The 12,555-nt window shown below is 33.9% G+C and overlaps 2 protein-coding genes across 2 annotated transcripts in view; both read right to left on the bottom strand.

The window, feature by feature from the left end:
• Nucleotides 1–252: 252 nt before the first annotated feature.
• On the bottom strand, nucleotides 253–2,620 carry LOC130050056 (A disintegrin and metalloproteinase with thrombospondin motifs adt-2-like). The gene is made up of 5 exons (XM_056148610.1): nucleotides 2,543–2,620; nucleotides 2,161–2,302; nucleotides 1,429–1,590; nucleotides 726–905; nucleotides 253–381 (listed from the first exon to the last, which is right to left on the bottom strand). The coding sequence occupies exons 1-5, from the start codon at nucleotides 2,618–2,620 to the stop codon at nucleotides 266–268; spliced, it is 678 nt and encodes a 225-aa protein (XP_056004585.1). The 3' UTR covers nucleotides 253–265.
• A 231-nt stretch (nucleotides 2,621–2,851) lies between these two features.
• LOC125660217 (SCO-spondin-like) overlaps nucleotides 2,852–12,555 on the bottom strand; it is a 30,436-nt gene continuing 20,732 nt past the window's right edge. The window contains exons 40-63 of the mRNA XM_056148216.1: nucleotides 12,267–12,349; nucleotides 11,885–12,026; nucleotides 11,540–11,701; nucleotides 10,848–11,027; nucleotides 10,454–10,536; nucleotides 10,074–10,215; nucleotides 9,821–9,982; nucleotides 9,384–9,466; nucleotides 9,002–9,143; nucleotides 8,657–8,818; nucleotides 7,966–8,145; nucleotides 7,572–7,654; nucleotides 7,192–7,333; nucleotides 6,939–7,100; nucleotides 6,510–6,592; nucleotides 6,130–6,271; nucleotides 5,877–6,038; nucleotides 5,440–5,522; nucleotides 5,058–5,199; nucleotides 4,713–4,874; nucleotides 4,007–4,186; nucleotides 3,613–3,695; nucleotides 3,233–3,374; nucleotides 2,852–3,141 (exon numbers count right to left, since the gene is read on the bottom strand). Of these exons, the coding sequence (XP_056004191.1) occupies nucleotides 2,852–3,141; nucleotides 3,233–3,374; nucleotides 3,613–3,695; nucleotides 4,007–4,186; nucleotides 4,713–4,874; nucleotides 5,058–5,199; nucleotides 5,440–5,522; nucleotides 5,877–6,038; nucleotides 6,130–6,271; nucleotides 6,510–6,592; nucleotides 6,939–7,100; nucleotides 7,192–7,333; nucleotides 7,572–7,654; nucleotides 7,966–8,145; nucleotides 8,657–8,818; nucleotides 9,002–9,143; nucleotides 9,384–9,466; nucleotides 9,821–9,982; nucleotides 10,074–10,215; nucleotides 10,454–10,536; nucleotides 10,848–11,027; nucleotides 11,540–11,701; nucleotides 11,885–12,026; nucleotides 12,267–12,349 (3,377 nt within the window). The remainder of the gene's footprint in view (nucleotides 3,142–3,232; nucleotides 3,375–3,612; nucleotides 3,696–4,006; nucleotides 4,187–4,712; nucleotides 4,875–5,057; nucleotides 5,200–5,439; nucleotides 5,523–5,876; nucleotides 6,039–6,129; nucleotides 6,272–6,509; nucleotides 6,593–6,938; nucleotides 7,101–7,191; nucleotides 7,334–7,571; nucleotides 7,655–7,965; nucleotides 8,146–8,656; nucleotides 8,819–9,001; nucleotides 9,144–9,383; nucleotides 9,467–9,820; nucleotides 9,983–10,073; nucleotides 10,216–10,453; nucleotides 10,537–10,847; nucleotides 11,028–11,539; nucleotides 11,702–11,884; nucleotides 12,027–12,266; nucleotides 12,350–12,555) is intronic.

The raw sequence follows: 12,555 nt of genomic DNA, 5'->3' as shown, positions 1-12,555 counted from the left end.
TCTTTTTGCACGTTTTCTTGATTTCAGCCTTGTCTCTATGAACTTTGGTTTCACATGACTGTCAAGAAATGTGTATTGTATTTCATATATTGCTCTTACCAGATGAATTTGTAATCAAATATTTAATGATCTTTTAATCCGTGTTTTATAGATGCAGCTAGTTTCACCATTGTAGCTATATTTTCCAAATATGTTTCAATGTATCACGATCATTTTCATTATATTTCAAAGTGATTGCCCAGCATTGTTGTATAGACGAATAAACCTACATGTAAAACAACGTTAAGGTACACTTTACCTCCTCATCCTTCTTGCAAGTTTCGATCTTTGTGCAGTCACTATTTTTCTTTCCATAGGAACAAGTGAAACATCTCATTTGAGCTGAAAATATATCCCCAGAATAATTATTCATTATCTCTTCAAAATACAAACACATTCTACGTACATCATTTACATAACTACCCCAGCTTAATTTTTTCATATCACAAACTCAATACCCCTTCTTCATTGGTATTGAAACTGACAAATTCCGAACTCGTCAGGCATATATCATGTTTCGGAATCTTGTTCAATGGAGTTTATAATCAGATTTAGAACACCATTCATTATATTCTGGTTCATTCATGCCTACAATAACGTTGACAATACACATACGTCAGATATCTGAAATATACTGGAGTTTAATCTTAACGTTCCATGCATTTTGCTATACAGATGCGTAATACCTGGAGCCGATTTACAAGTCGTTGAGGTCCATTCACATCTCTTTGATTTGTCATCCCACACAGTGGTTCCAGGACATTGGAAATTGTACAATCTTGAGTTTGAGCATTTAACAAATCCTTTACATGTGGAACAGGACTGGTAATCTCCATTCTTCAAGCCTTTACAATCTCCAACACAAACTGGAACAAGCATTTTACGTAAGATAACTATTACATTTGATGGATTTTAAATTGTTTAACGTCCCTCTCGATAATTTTTCACTCCTATGGAGAAAATAATTACGACCAAATATCTAAATACATAATCAGGGGCTCGGTAAAACAATTCCTTCCTTCTCTTAATCAATCACCATTTCATTCAACCTCCCAGTCCTAGATCTTATCATACATTTCTTCTCCATTTATCATTTTCAAATAAGGATATTTTGTTCTTTACTCCATGACTCCTTTGAAAATGAATTTATATCATCTATATTTTTAACAAGAATAGGAAATTCAATTTATCAACTTATATTTTGACTTGAATCTACTTTACATTCATTGCAACACATTTTAAATGATTTGAAGCAATACATATTTTGCTTGGATTTCCCTGTTATTGAATTGAATTACTATTCAATATACGAAGATAGCAAAATTCTTTCCCCCCAAAATACTATTTATCAGTCACATATATGAAATAACAGTAACAGTTTCATCAGACCTGATGTAGAACAGGATTGTAGATTACAGTCTTGTTCTTCTGATTGATCGCCAGTGCATGGAATATCACTAGAAGAACACTCCCTGCTTCTCTTTCGTTTCCCTCCTCCACACTGTTTGCTACAAGAAGACCATTGTCCCCAGGTCTTAAATTCAGCGTACCCTTTAAAGAGAAAACAACGCATATCATGAATGCACTTTAAAGACATAGGGTATATCTTTCATCTCAAAAATGACATCACAATATTTGCAAGAACTAAAAAAAAAAAACAAATCCGTAGTATCCATTATGAGTTATATATAGCTGCAGCGCTTCGAAATTGAAGTCATTTTGACCTTTTAACCCTGTATAAAACTTTTGTCTGGAGGACAATAAATTAAACTGGTACCCCACTTATTGGTGGCTACACACAAACATAAGAGATGCAAATTCAACAGGGTACCAGTTTAGGCAAATGAGAACAGGGAATCATTTTTGTAATTACTATCATATCCAATGTGTTTGTAAACATTCTGAAGAACTTTCTATGATTTTCTGGTTATGATCTTGAATGTTGCCACCTTTTTGGAACATGAAACATTTCACCAATATCTTAGACCCTATGCCTCTAATAGGTTGATGAAATCATTTTCAGTTACACCTTCTCCTTTCGTAGCATGCAAAGGTGACGATAACGAACAATAATCACTTTTACAATCTCATGTATATTTTCAAGAATGTGTCACAACTCACCTTGGTTTTTGTTACACAGATCTCCAGTACAACACAAGGTGCATTCTTTTTCTTTCTTGTCACACTTGGCCTTGCAGTCTTTAGTCTTTTTGCACTTTTTCTTGATTTCGGCCTTGTCTCTATGAACTTGGGTTTCGCAAGACTATAAAGAAATGTGTATTTCTTTTCATATACTGCTTTCAGAAAATACATTAATTTAATCAAATATTGAATAATGTTTTCATTTGTGTCTAAGCTATGTAAATAATTTCACGCTTGTACCTAGAATTGCCAAAGACGTTTCAATCTATCACATTTATCGTCATTATATTTCAAAGTGATTGCTCAGCATTGTTCAAGGGAACAATAAACCTAAAACATAGAGATGTAAAAGACACTATACCTCCTCATCCTTCTTGCAAGTTTCGATCTTCGTGCAGTCACTATTTTTCTTTCCATAGGAGCAAGTGTAACATCGCATTTGAGCTGAAAATATTTTGAACACAATGTGATAGTTGTACATTTTAAGGATTGGAAGCACTACCACATACGTTAATCAGTATGTAGACCATACAAGTAAATCGATTCTTACAACCTATAATTTATACGTTATCTTTACAATCTAACAATCTATATGATTATAGATTAGTAATATTGATTGTCGTTTTCTTTCATTCATGTACAATTTCACAACAAACGGAAGTATATTTTATTATTCCACATGTATTTCATAGTTAAATAATACAATGATCTCAGACAAAGTATGAAATGCAATTTGATATTTCATAATGTACTTTTTACTCCTCATTGACATTAAGATCAGAAACCAATAAATCAAACCTGGTGCAGAACAGGTCTGTTTGTTGCAGTCTTGCTCTTCTCTTGTATCTCCAGAACACGGAACATCACCATTGGAGCACTCCCTGCTTCTCGTTCGTTTCCCTCCTCCACATTGTTTGCTACAAGAGGACCACTGTCCCCAGGTCTTAAATTCAGCGTATCCTATCAAAATGAATTGTAATGAATGATTCTCCAAATTTCCTGACACAACACTATCCTAAACATTCCATCAAACACATTGATAATACTCCACCTTGATTTTTGTTACACAGATCCCCTGTACAACACAAGGTGCATTCTTTTTCTTTCTTGTCACACTTGGCCTTGCAGTCTTTCGTCTTTTTGCACGTTTTCTTGATTTCAGCCTTGTCTCTATGAACTTGGGTTTCACATGACTGTAAAAAGATGCGCATTGTTTTTCATATATTGATTTCAGAAGATAAATTTGTGATCGAATATTGAATGATGTTTTCGTTTGTTAGTAATATATGCTACTACTTTCATGTTTGTATCAATAATTTCCAAAGACGTTTCGATTTGTCACCATCATCTTCATTATATTTCATGGTGATAGCTCAGCATTATTGTAGGGAATAATCAACCTAAAGCAAATAGATGCCAAGTACACCATACCTCCTCATCCTTCTTGCAAGTTTCGATCTTTGTGCAGTCACTATTTTTCTTTCCAAAAGAACAAGTGTAACATCTCATTTGAGCTGAAAATACATCCCCAGAATAATAATTCTTCATCTCTTCAAAATACAAACACATTCTACGTACATCATTTACTTGACTACATCTCTTTTTCATTGGTATTAAAACTGACAAATTTCGAACTCGTCATGCATATATCATGTTTCGGAATCAAGTACAATGGAAAATATAATCAGATTTAGAACACCATTCATTATATTCTAGTTCATTCATACCTACAATAACGTTGACAATACACATACGTCAGATATCTGAAATATACTGGAGTTTAATCTTAACGTTCCATGCATTTTGCTATACAGATGCGTAATACCTGGAGCCGATTTACAAGTCGTTGAGGTCCATTCACATCTCTTTGATTTGTCATCCCACACAGTGGTTCCAGGACATTGGAAATTGTACAATCTTGAGTTTGAGCATTTAACAAATCCTTTACATGTGGAACAGGACTGGTAATCTCCATTCTTCAAGCCTTTACAATCTCCAACACAAACTGGAACAAGCATTTTACGTAAGATAACTATTACATTTGATGGATTGATTTTAGATTGTTTAACGTCCCTCTCGAAAATGTTTCACTCCTATGCAGAAAATAATTAGAACCACATATCTAAATACATAACCAGGGGCTCGGTAAAACAATTCCTTCCTTCTCTTAATCAATCTCCATTTCAATCAACCTCCCATCCTTAAATCTTATCATACATTTCTTCTCCATTTATCATTTTCAAATAAGGATATTTTGTTCAATAATCCATGACGCCTTTGAAGATGAATCTATATCATCTATATTTCAACAAGAACAGGAAATTCAATTCATCAACTTATATTTTAACTTTAATCTACTTTACATTCATTGCAACACATTTTAAATGATTTGAAGAAATACATATTTTGCTTGGATTTCCCTGTTTTTGAATTGAATTAGTATTCAATCTACGAAGATAGCAAAATTCTTTTCCCAGAAAATAGTATTTATCGGTCATATCTATGAAATAACAGTAACAGTTTCATCAGACCTGATGTAGAACAGGATTGTGGATTACAGTCTTGTTCTTCTGATTGATCTCCAGTACATGGAATATCGCTAGAAGAACACTCCCTGCTTCTCTTTCGTTTCCCTCCTCCACACTGTTTGCTACAAGAAGACCATTGTCCCCAGGTCTTAAATTCAGCGTACCCTTTAAAGAGAAAACAACGCATATTATGAATGCACTTTAATAGGTTGATGACCTCAATTTCAGTTCCACCCTTTCCTATCGTAGTATGAAAAGGTGACGATAACGAACAATAATCACTTTTACAATCTCATGTAAAACTTATACGGTACCAATGTATATTTTCAAGAATGTGCCACAACTCACCTTGGTTTTTGTTACACAGATCTCCAGTACAACACAAGGTGCATTCTTTGTCTTTCTTGTCACACTTGGCCTTGCAGTCTTTAGTCTTTTTGCACTTTTTCTTGATTTCGGCCTTGTCTCTATGAACTTGGGTTTCACAAGACTATAAAGAAATGTATATTTCTTTTCATATACTGCTTTCAGAAAATACATTAATTTAATCAAATATTGAATAATGTTTTCATTTGTGTCTAAGCTATGTAAATAATTTCACGCTTGTACCTAGAATTGCCAAAGACGTTTCAATCTATCACATTTATCTTCATTATATTTCAAAGTGATTGCTCAGCATTGTTCAAGGGAACAATAAACCTAAAACATAGAGATGTAAAAGACACTATACCTCCTCATCCTTCTTGCAAGTTTCGATCTTTGTGCAGTCACTATTTTTCTTTCCATAGGAGCAAGTGTAACATCGCATTTGAGCTGAAAATATTTTGAACACAATGTGATAGTTGTACATTTTAAGGATTGGAAACACTACCACATACGTTAATCAGTCTGTAGACCATACAAGTAAATCGATTCTTACAACCTATAATTTATACGTTATCTTTACAATCTAACAATCTATATGATTATAGATTAGTAATATTGATTGTCGTTTTCTTTCATTCATGTACAATTTCACAACAAACGGAAGTATGTTTTATTATTCCACATGTATTTCATAGTTAAATAATACAATGATCTCAGACAGAGTATGAAATGCAATTTGATATTTCATAATGTACTTTTTACTCCTCATTGACATTAAGATCAGAAACCAATAAATCAAACCTGGTGCAGAACAGGTCTGTTTGTTGCAGTCTTGCTCTTCTCTTGTATCTCCAGAACACGGAACATCACCATTGGAGCACTCCCTGCTTCTCGTTCGTTTCCCTCCTCCACATTGTTTGCTACAAGAGGACCACTGTCCCCAGGTCTTAAATTCAGCGTATCCTATCAAAATGAATTGTAATGAATGATTCTCCAAATTTCCTGACACAACACTATCCTAAACATTCCATCAAACACATTGATAATACTCCACCTTGATTTTTGTTACACAGATCCCCTGTACAACACAAGGTGCATTCTTTTTCTTTCTTGTCACACTTGGCCTTGCAGTCTTTCGTCTTTTTGCACTTTTTCTTGATTTCAGCCTTGTCTCTATGAACTTGGGTTTCACATGACTGTAAAAGGATGCGCATTGTTTTTCATATATTGATTTCAGAAGATAAATTTGTGATCGAATATTGAATGATGTTTTCGTTTGTTAGTAATATATGCTACTACTTTCATGTTTGTATCAATAATTTCCAAAGACGTTTCGATTTGTCACCATCATCTTCATTATATTTCATGGTGATTGCTCAGCATTGTTCAAGGGAACAATCAACCTAAAACATAGAGATGTAAGGGACATTATACCTCCTCATCCTTCTTGCAAGTTTCGATCTTTGTGCAGTCACTATTTTTCTTTCCATAGGAGCAAGTGTAACATCGCATTTGAGCTGAAAATATTTTGAACACAATCTGATAATTGTACATTTTAAGGATTGGAAGCACTACCACAAACGTTAATCAGTATGTAGATCATACAAGTCATTCAATTCTTACAACCTATAATTTATACGTTATCTTTACAATCTATATGATTATAGATTAGTAATATTGATTGTTGTTTTCTTTCATTCATGTACAATTTCACAACAAACGGAAGTATGTTTTATTATTCCACATGTATTTCATAGTTAAATAATACAATGATCTCAGACAGAGTATGAAATGCAATTTGATATTTCATAATGTACTTTTTTCTCCTCATTGACATTGAGATCAGAAACCAATAAATCAAACCTGGTGCAGAACAGGTCTGTTTGTTGCAGTCTTGCTCTTCTCTTGTATCTCCAGAACACGGAACATCACCATTGGAGCACTCCCTGCTTCTCGTTCGTTTCCCTCCTCCACATTGTTTGCTGCAAGAGGACCACTGTCCCCAGGTCTTAAATTCAGCGTATCCTATCAAAATGAATTGTAATGAATGATTCTCCAACTTTCCTGACACAACACTATCCTAAACATTCCATCAAACACATTGATAATACTCCACCTTGATTTTTGTTACACAGATCCCCTGTACAACACAAGGTGCATTCTTTTTCTTTCTTGTCACATTTGGCCTTGCAGTCTTTCGTCTTTTTGCACTTTTTCTTGATTTCAGCCTTGTCTCTATGAACTTGGGTTTCACATGACTGTAAAAAGATGCGCATTGTTTTTCATATATTGATTTCAGAAGATAAATTTGTGATCGAATATTGAATGATGTTTTCATTTGTGTCTAAGATATGTAAATACTTTCATGCTTGTACCTAGAATTTACAAAGACGTTTCAATCTATCACATTTATCTTCATTATATTTCATGGTGATTGCTCAGCATTGTTCAAGGGAACAATCAACATAAAACATATAGATGTAAGGGACACTATACCTCCTCATCCTTCTTGCAAGTTTCGATCTTTGTGCAGTCACTATTTTTCTTTCCATAAGAACAAGTGTAACATCTCATTTGAGCTGAAAATACATCCCCAGAATAATAATTCATCATCTCTTCAAAATACAAACACATTCTACTTACATCATTTACTTGACTACATCTCTTCTTCATTGGTATTAAAACTGACAAATTGCGAACTCGTCATGCATATATCATGTTTCGGAATCAAGTACAATGGAGGATATAATCAGATTTAGAACACCATTCATTATATTCTGGTTCATTCATGTCTACAATAACGTTGACAATACACATACGTCAGATATCTGAAATATACTGGAGTTTAATCTTAACGTTCCATGCATTTTGCTATACAGATGCGTAATACCTGGAGCCGATTTACAAGTCGTTGAGGTCCATTCACATCTCTTTGATTTGTCATCCCACACAGTGGTTCCAGGACATTGGAAATTGTACAATCTTGAGTTTGAGCATTTAACAAATCCTTTACATGTGGAACAGGACTGGTAATCTCCATTCTTCAAGCCTTTACAATCTCCAACACAAACTGGAACAAGCATTTTACGTAAGATAACTATTACATTTGATGGATTGATTTTATATCGTTTAACGTCCCTCTCGAGAATGTTTCACTCCTATGGAGAAAATAATTAGAACCACATATCTAAATACATAACCAGGGGCTCGGTAAAACAATTCCTTCCTTCTCTTAATCAATCTCCATTTCATTCAACCTCCCATCCCTAGATCTTATACATTTCTTCACCATTTATCATTTTCAGGTAAGGATGTTTTTTTTCAATACTCCATCACTCCATTCAAGATGAATTTATATCATCTATATTTCAACAAGAACAGGAAATTCAATTCTTAACTTGAATCTACTTTACATTCATTGCAACACATTTTAAATGATTTGAAGAAATACATATTTTGCTTGGATTTCCCTGTTTTTGAATTGAATTAGTATTCAATCTACGAAGATAGCAAAATTCTTTTCCCAGAAAATAGTATTTATCGGTCATATCTATGAAATAACAGTAACAGTTTCATCAGACCTGATGTAGAACAGGATTGTGGATTACAGTCTTGTTCTTCTGATTGATCTCCAGTACATGGAATATCGCTAGAAGAACACTCCCTGCTTCTCTTTCGTTTCCCTCCTCCACACTGTTTGCTACAAGAAGACCATTGTCCCCAGGTCTTAAATTCAGCGTACCCTTTAAAGAGAAAACAACGCATATTATGAATGCACTTTAATAGGTTGATGACCTCAATTTCAGTTCCACCCTTTCCTATCGTAGTATGAAAAGGTGACGATAACGAACAATAATCACTTTTACAATCTCATGTAAAACTTATACGGTACCAATGTATATTTTCAAGAATGTGCCACAACTCACCTTGGTTTTTGTTACACAGATCTCCAGTACAACACAAGGTGCATTCTTTGTCTTTCTTGTCACACTTGGCCTTGCAGTCTTTAGTCTTTTTGCACTTTTTCTTGATTTCGGCCTTGTCTCTATGAACTTGGGTTTCACAAGACTATAAAGAAATGTATATTTCTTTTCATATACTGCTTTCAGAAAATACATTAATTTAATCAAATATTGAATAATGTTTTCATTTGTGTCTAAGCTATGTAAATAATTTCACGCTTGTACCTAGAATTGCCAAAGACGTTTCAATCTATCACATTTATCTTCATTATATTTCAAAGTGATTGCTCAGCATTGTTCAAGGGAACAATAAACCTAAAACATAGAGATGTAAAAGACACTATACCTCCTCATCCTTCTTGCAAGTTTCGATCTTTGTGCAGTCACTATTTTTCTTTCCATAGGAGCAAGTGTAACATCGCATTTGAGCTGAAAATATTTTGAACACAATGTGATAGTTGTACATTTTAAGGATTGGAAACACTACCACATACGTTAATCAGTATGTAGACCATACAAGTAAATCGATTCTTACAACCTATAATTTATACGTTATCTTTACAATCTAACAATCTATATGATTATAGATTAGTAATATTGATTGTCGTTTTCTTTCATTCATGTACAATTTCACAACAAACGGAAGTATGTTTTATTATTCCACATGTATTTCATAGTTAAATAATACAATGATCTCAGACAGAGTATGAAATGCAATTTGATATTTCATAATGTACTTTTTACTCCTCATTGACATTAAGATCAGAAACCAATAAATCAAACCTGGTGCAGAACAGGTCTGTTTGTTGCAGTCTTGCTCTTCTCTTGTATCTCCAGAACACGGAACATCACCATTGGAGCACTCCCTGCTTCTCGTTCGTTTCCCTCCTCCACATTGTTTGCTACAAGAGGACCACTGTCCCCAGGTCTTAAATTCAGCGTATCCTATCAAAATGAATTGTAATGAATGATTCTCCAAATTTCCTGACACAACACTATCCTAAACATTCCATCAAACACATTGATAATACTCCACCTTGATTTTTGTTACACAGATCCCCTGTACAACACAAGGTGCATTCTTTTTCTTTCTTGTCACACTTGGCCTTGCAGTCTTTCGTCTTTTTGCACTTTTTCTTGATTTCAGCCTTGTCTCTATGAACTTGGGTTTCACATGACTGTAAAAGGATGCGCATTGTTTTTCATATATTGATTTCAGAAGATAAATTTGTGATCGAATATTGAATGATGTTTTCGTTTGTTAGTAATATATGCTACTACTTTCATGTTTGTATCAATAATTTCCAAAGACGTTTCGATTTGTCACCATCATCTTCATTATATTTCATGGTGATTGCTCAGCATTGTTCAAGGGAACAATCAACCTAAAACATATAGATGTAAGGGACACTATACCTCCTCATCCTTCTTGCAAGTTTCGATCTTTGTGCAGTCACTATTTTTCTTTCCATAAGAACAAGTGTAACATCTCATTTGAGCTGAAAATACATCCCCAGAATAATAATTCATCATCTCTTCAAAATACAAACACATTCTACGTACATCATTTACTTGACTACATCTCTTCTTCATTGGTATTAAAACTGACAAATTGCGAACTCGTCATGCATATATCATGTTTCGGAATCAAGTACAATGGAGGATATAATCAGATTTAGAACACCATTCATTATATTCTGGTTCATTCATGCCTACAATAACATTGACAATACACATACGTCAGATATCTGAAATATACTGGAGTTTAATCTTAACGTTCCATGCATTTCGCTATACAGATGCGTAATACCTGGAGCCGATTTACAAGTCGTTGAGGTCCATTCACATCTCTTTGATTTGTCATCCCACACAGTGGTTCCAGGACATTGGAAATTGTACAATCTTGAGTTTGAGCATTTAACAAATCCTTTACATGTGGAACAGGACTGATAATCTCCATTCTTCAAGCCTTTACAATCTCCAACACAAACTGGAACAAGCATTTTACGTAAGATAACTATTACATTTGATGGATTGATTTTATATCGTTTAACGTCCCTCTCGAGAATGTTTCACTCCTATGGAGAAAATAATTAGAACCACATCTCTAAATACATAACCAGGGGCTCGGTAAAACAATTCCTTCCTTCTCTTAATCAATCTCCATTTCATTCAACCTCCCATCCCTAGATCTTATACATTTCTTCACCATTTATCATTTTCAGGTAAGGATGTTTTTTTTCAATACTCCATCACGCCATTCAAGATGAATTTATATCATCTATATTTCAACAAGAACAGGAAATTCAATTCTTAACTTGAATCTACTTTACATTCATTGCAACACATTTTAAATGATTTGAAGAAATACATATTTTGCTTGGATTTCCCTGTTTTTTGAATTGAATTAGTATTCAATCTACGAAGATAGCAAAATTCTTTTCCCAGAAAATAGTATTTATCGGTCATATCTATGAAATAACAGTAACAGTTTCATCAGACCTGATGTAGAACAGGATTGTGGATTACAGTCTTGTTCTTCTGATTGATCTCCAGTACATGGAATATCGCTAGAAGAACACTCCCTGCTTCTCTTTCGTTTCCCTCCTCCACACTGTTTGCTACAAGAAGACCATTGTCCCCAGGTCTTAAATTCAGCGTACCCTTTAAAGAGAAAACAACGCATATTATGAATGCACTTTAATAGGTTGATGACCTCAATTTCAGTTCCACCCTTTCCTATCGTAGTATGAAAAGGTGACGATAACGAACAATAATCACTTTTACAATCTCATGTAAAACTTATACGGTACCAATGTATATTTTCAAGAATGTGCCACAACTCACCTTGGTTTTTGTTACACAGATCTCCAGTACAACACAAGGTGCATTCTTTGTCTTTCTTGTCACACTTGGCCTTGCAGTCTTTAGTCTTTTTGCACTTTTTCTTGATTTCGGCCTTGTCTCTATGAACTTGGGTTTCACAAGACTATAAAGAAATGTATATTTCTTTTCATATACTGCTTTCAGAAAATACATTAATTTAATCAAATATTGAATAATGTTTTCATTTGTGTCTAAGCTATGTAAATAATTTCACGCTTGTACCTAGAATTGCCAAAGACGTTTCAATCTATCACATTTATCTTCATTATATTTCAAAGTGATTGCTCAGCATTGTTCAAGGGAACAATAAACCTAAAACATAGAGATGTAAAAGACACTATACCTCCTCATCCTTCTTGCAAGTTTCGATCTTTGTGCAGTCACTATTTTTCTTTCCATAGGAGCAAGTGTAACATCGCATTTGAGCTGAAAATATTTTGAACACAATGTGATAGTTGTACATTTTAAGGATTGGAAACACTACCACATACGTTAATCAGTATGTAGACCATACAAGTAAATCGATTCTTACAACCTATAATTTATACGTTATCTTTACAATCTAACAATCTATATGATTATAGATTAGTAATATTGATTGTCGTTTTCTTTCATTCATGTACAATTTCACA

This window comes from Ostrea edulis, chromosome 9, assembly GCF_947568905.1.
Source record: "Ostrea edulis chromosome 9, xbOstEdul1.1, whole genome shotgun sequence".
In the NCBI taxonomy this organism is placed as follows: Eukaryota; Metazoa; Mollusca; class Bivalvia; order Ostreida; family Ostreidae; genus Ostrea; species Ostrea edulis.
Note: the sequence above shows the minus strand (reverse complement) of the source record. Positions and strands in the feature narration are given on the sequence as shown.

Bases quoted from the DNA above. Each gene is read 5' to 3' on its own strand.
- LOC130050056 (XM_056148610.1), bottom strand. From the start codon at position 2,620: ATGCGATGTTACACTTGCTCCTATGGAAAGAAAAATAGTGACTGCACG. The intron at 2,303-2,542 runs GTATAGTGTCTT...ATTTCTTTATAG, and splicing joins CTTGCAAGAAGGATGAGGAG to TCTTGCGAAACCCAAGTTCA. The intron at 382-725 runs GTATTACGCATC...ATATATTTTCAG, and splicing joins GACTTGTAAATCGGCTCCAG to CTCAAATGAGATGTTTCACT.